Below are 6,000 nucleotides of genomic sequence, written 5' to 3'. Positions count from 1 at the left end.
AGACCAAACAGGAAGAAAACACCTAGCAATCGCCTAGCAACCCTGAACTCATTAACAACTACATTGCAACACTGCAAAACACTTGAAACACCCTAACTGCTTAGCAACAGCCTAAAACACTCGGAACACCATAACTGCATAGCAACATCCTAAAACACTCGAAACACCCTAACTGCATAGCAACAGCCTAAAACACTCGAAACACCCTAACTGCATAGCAACATCCTAAAATACTCAAAACAACCTAACTGCATAGCAACACCGCAAAACTCTTGAAACACTCTAACTGCTTAGCAACACCCTAAAACACTCAAAACACCCTAACTGCATAACAACACCCTAAAACACTCGAAACACCCTAACTGCATAGCAACACCCTAAAACACTTGAAACACCCTAACTGCATAGCAACACTCTAAAACAATCGAAACACCCTAACTGCAACACCCTAAAACACTTGAAACACCCTAACTGCGTAGCAACACTCTAAAACACTCGAAACACCCTAACTGCAACACCCTAAAACACTTGAAACACACTAACTGCATAGCAACACCTTAAAACACTCGAAACACACTAACTGCATAGCAACACTCTAAAACACTCGAAACACCCTAACTGCATAGCAACACCTTAAAACACTCGAAACACACTAACTGCATAGCAACACTCTAAAACACTCGAAACACCCTAACTGCATAGCAACACCTTAAAACACTCGAAACACACTAACTGCATAGCAACACTCTAAAACACTCGAAACACCCTAACTGCAACACCCTAAAACACTTGAAACACCCTAACTGCATAGCAACACTCTAAAACACTCGAAACACCCTAACTGCAACACCCTAAAACACTTGAAACACACTAACTGCATAGCAACACCTTAAAACACTCGAAACACACTAACTGCATAGCAACACCCTAAAACACTTGAAACACCCTAACTGCATAGCAACACTCTAAAACAATCGAAACACCCTTACTACATAGAGACAGCTTAAAACACTCGAAACGCCCTAACTGCATAGCAACACTCTAAAACACTCGAAACACCCTAACTGCAACACCCTAAAACACTTGAAAACACACTAACTGCATAGCAACACCTTAAAACACTCGAAACACACTAACTGCATATCAACACCCTAAAACACTTGAAACACCCTAACTGCATAGCAACACTCTAAAACAATCGAAACACCCTAACTGCATAGCAACACTCTAAAACACTTGAAACACCCTAACTGCATAGCAACACTCTAAAACAATCGAAACACCCTAACTGCATAGAGACAGCTTAAAACAATCGAAACACCCTAGCTGCATAGCAACATTCTAAAACACTCGAAACACCCTAACTGCATAGCAACACTCTAAAACAATCGAAACACCCTAACTGCATAGAGACAGCTTAAAACATTCGAAACACCCTAGCTGCATAGCAACATTCTAAAACACTCGAAACACCCTAACTGCATAGCAACACTCTAAAACACTCGAAACACCCTAACTGCAACACCCTAAAACACTTGCAACACCCTAACTGCATAGCAACACCCTAAAACACTCGAAACACCCTAACTGCATAGCAACACCCTAAAACACTCGAAACACCCTAACTGCATAGCAACACCCTAAAACACTTGAAACACCCTAACTGCATAGCAACACTCTAAAACACTCGAAACACCCTAACTGCATAGCAACACTCTAAAACACTCGAAACACCCTAACTGCAACACACTAAAACACTTGAAACACCCTAACTGCATAGAGACAGCTTAAAACACTCAAAACACCCTAACTGCATAGAGACAGCTTAAAAAACTCGAAACACCATAACTGCATAGAAACAACCTAAAACACTCGAAACACCCTAACTGCATAGCAACACCTTAACTCACTCGAAACACCCTAACTGCATAGCAACACTCGAAAACACTCGAAACACCCTAACTGCATAGCAACACTCTAAAACATTCGAAATACCCTAACTGCATAGCAACACCCTCAAACACTCGAAACAGCCTAACTGCATAGCAACACCCTCAAACACTCGAAACAGCCTAACTGCATAGCAACACCCTAAAACACTCAAAACACCCTAACTGCTTAGCAACAGCCCATAAAACACTTAAAGCGCATAGGAATGTGTGCGTTAACAATGGACAGGTGCTTCACTACAGCAGAAAAATACAGCCAGAACTCAATCTCCATGTTATTGAACCCCCCCCAGAGTCATAGTCTGATCTCTTTCACAGATGTGTGTGTGTGTGTGTGTGTGTGTGTGTGTGTGAGATGCTTCATGGGAAAGTCCTCCATCTGTGCTGAAGTCTCTTGGTCTCCATAAAACTCCTCAAACTTCGCCCTTGAGCTCTGGAGACATCACAAGTTCTCTTTTGAGTTTCATTTAGGTTTGTCTCAGATTTTTCTCCCTCAATTCCTTGGGAAAAAAACAACAACATTTTCTCATCAGAAACCACTTAAAGTTTTTGTTTGCTCTGTATTAAGTCACAGAGCTGCATTTGAGACGTTAGAGAGATCTCTAATCTGTGATGTTTTTGTTGTCATTTGAGGTGAATTTAGGAAGATCTTCTGTTTCTGAATATCTGAGGGTCGTTCTGTCCTCGTACGCCCACTGTGTGTTTATCCCAGCACAATATTCCCATCCGGCATGTTCCCAGTGTTGCTGCTAGTCATTACAGCACAGTTTTCCAGACGGGAATGCTCTGCTATTTGTGCGCTGATGTCATCACTGATCCGCCGCAGCTGCTCCTCTCACACTCGCACTAAATTATTGTGTTGCAACACTTTGGGAACACGGCAAATTGTTCCTGGGAAAGTGTTTCTCTCCTGATATTATAAAGTGCAGTTTTGCTGGCTGCTTCTGTCTTTTCTCTAATGCTTCTTCATGCATGTCATGGTGATCTTGATTGCATAATCTAAAGTGAAATGCATGTTGAGAGTGTGCGTTGTGTCTTCAGTCGTCCTGATCAGTGTGTGTTGTGTTTCAGGTATACGCCCCGTCTGCCAGCACTGCCGATTATAACCGAGACTCACCAGGTTACCCGTCCTCTAAAGCACCGGGCAGCAGCTTTCCCAGCTCCTTCTTTATGCCAGGTAAACACAGAACAACTGCCTAACACACTCTGAATACCCTAAAAACCACATAGCAACAGTCTTAAAACACCCAGAACACCCTAGCAACTGTATAGCAACAGCCTAAAACACTTGCATCACTCTAGAAACAGCATAGCAACAGCCTTAAAACACTCAGAACCCCCTAGCGATTGCATAGCAACAGCCTAAAACACTTGCATCACCCTAGAAACAGAATAGCAACAGCCTAAAACACTCAGAACCCCCTAGCGATTGAATAGCAACAGCCTAAAACACTTGCATCACCCTAGAAACTGAATAGCAACAGCCTAAAACTCTCAGAATACCCTAGCAATTACATAACAACTGCCTAAAACACATGCATTTCCCTAGAAACTGAATAGCAACAGCCTAAAACACTTGCATCACCCTAGAAACAGAATAGCAACAGCCTAAAACACTCAGAATACCCTAGTTATTACATAACAACAGCCTAAAACATTTGCATCACCCTAGAAACAGAATAGCAACAGCCTAAAACACTTGCATCACCCTAGAAACAGCATAGCAACAGCCTAAAACACTTGCATCACCCTAGAAACAGAATAGCAACAGCCTAAAACACTCAGAATACCCTAGTTATTACATAACAACAACCTAAAACACTTGCATCACCCTAGAAACAGCATAGCAACAGCCTAAAACACTCAGAATACCCTAGTTATTACATAACAACAGCCTAAAACACTTGCATCACCCTAGAAACAGAATAGCAACAACCTAAAACACTTGCATCACTCTAGAAACAGCATAGCAACAGCCTAAAACACTTGCATCACCCTAGAAACAGCATAGGAACAGCCTAAAACACTCAGAATACCCTAGTTATTACATAACAACAGCCTAAAACACTTGCATCACCCTAGAAACAGCATAGCAACAGCCTAAAACACTCAGAATACCCTAGTTATTACATAACAACAGCCTAAAACACTCAGAATACCCTAGTTATTACATAACAACAGCCTAAAACACTTGCATCACCCTAGAAACAGCATACTGTAGCAACAGCCTAAAACACTCAGAATACCCTAGTTATTACATAACAACAGCCTAAAACACTCAGAATACCCTAGTTATTACATAACAACAGCCTAAAACACTTGCATCACCCTAGAAACAGCATAGCAACAGCCTAAAACACTCAGAATACCCTAGTTATTACATAACAACAGCCTAAAACACTCAGAATACCCTAGTTATTACATAACAACAGCCTAAAACACTTGCATCACCCTAGAAACAGCATAGCAACAGCCTAAAACACTCAGAATACCCTAGTTATTACATAACAACAGCCTAAAACACTCAGAATACCCTAGTTATTACATAACAACAGCCTAAAACACTTGCATCACCCTAGAAACAGCATAGGAACAGCCTAAAACACTCAGAATACCCTAGTTATTACATAACAACAGCCTAAAACACTTGCATCACCCTAGAAACAGCATAGGAACAGCCTAAAACACTCAGAATACCCTAGTTATTACATAACAACAGCCTAAAACACTTGCATCACCCTAGAAACAGCATAGGAACAGCCTAAAACACTCAGAATACCCTAGTTATTACATAACAACAGCCTAAAACACTTGCATCACCCTAGAAACAGCATAGGAACAGCCTAAAACACTCAGAATACCCTAGCAATTACATAACAACTGCCTAAAACACTTGCATCACCCTAGAAACAGCATAGGAACAGCCTAAAACACTCAGAATACCCTAGTTATTACATAACAACAGCCTAAAACACTTGCATCACCCTAGAAACAGCATAGGAACAGCCTAAAACACTCAGAATACCCTAGCAATTACATAACAACTGCCTAAAACACATGCATTACCCTAGAAACCACACAGCAACAGCCTAAAACACTCAGAACACTTGTTAACTATGGAAGGGTGCTTCACTACAGCAGAAACAAACCAGCCAGAACAAAATATCCATGTTATTGGACCTCTCAGGTCCAGAAGTCAAAGCTCGATTCAACTCTATGTGTGTGTGTGTGTGTGTGTGTGTGTGTGTGTGTTTCATGAATGATTTCAGACGGTCATCACAGTACAGACCCATGGAGCTCGTCCGGCAGTATGAACCAGCCCGGATACAACAGCATGCTGGGAAACTCCACACACAGCGCTCAGAGCAGCAGCTACTGCGGCCTTCACCCACACGAGAGACTCGTGAGCGCATTTACTCGCATATCTTCACCAGCTTAAAGGTGCACTGTGTAATTTTTAGCGGTATCTAGTGGTGAGGTTGCGAATTGCACCCAACAGAAGTTACGGTGGCCGACAGGAAGTGATGTCGTCATCGTCTGAGACAGCAGAGAGTAGCCAGTTCAGCAATGACGTTTCTTTACAAAGATAAATTAAGAAATTAGATTTACTTAATTATTCAGTAAAACGATATGTTATTGCGAATATTCTTGTTACTTGTTCATCATTGTGTCAGTGTTTTATTCGCTGACTTTAGCTATAGCTTCTTTCCACGAAGAACAACATATAGTGACGAAACGCGTTTGTCCGTTTAGGGCCACCGTAGAAACATGTCGATGTAAGGCGACCCGTGGTGTGTGTAGAGAGAAATGCCTCATTCTAAGGTAATAAAAGCATAACGGTTCATTATGTAAGGGTTTATACACCACTGAAAACATAGTTATGAATATGATATTGCATTTCTGTCAACAGATCCTCCTAAATATTACACAATGCACCTTTAAGATTATTTCAGCAGACTTGTGAGTTTCTAAACAGTATCCAATGATAGCACTGCAAAAAACTTTTCTTACTTAGTATTTTTGTCTTGTTTCCAGTCCAAATATCTAAAAA

General features: G+C 41.3%; 1 protein-coding gene across 1 annotated transcript in view; it reads left to right on the top strand.

The window, feature by feature from the left end:
* tcf4 (transcription factor 4) overlaps window positions 1–6,000 on the top strand; it is a 176,822-nt gene that overhangs the window by 130,253 nt on the left and 40,569 nt on the right. The window contains 2 exon segments of the mRNA XM_084387639.1: window positions 3,021–3,126; window positions 5,219–5,352. Coding sequence (XP_084243765.1) covers window positions 3,021–3,126; window positions 5,219–5,352 — 240 coding nt within the window.

Source organism: Rutilus rutilus (genome assembly GCF_951802725.1).
Source record: "Rutilus rutilus genome assembly, chromosome: 18".
NCBI lineage: Eukaryota > Metazoa > Chordata > Actinopteri > Cypriniformes > Leuciscidae > Rutilus > Rutilus rutilus.
Note: the sequence above shows the minus strand (reverse complement) of the source record. Positions and strands in the feature narration are given on the sequence as shown.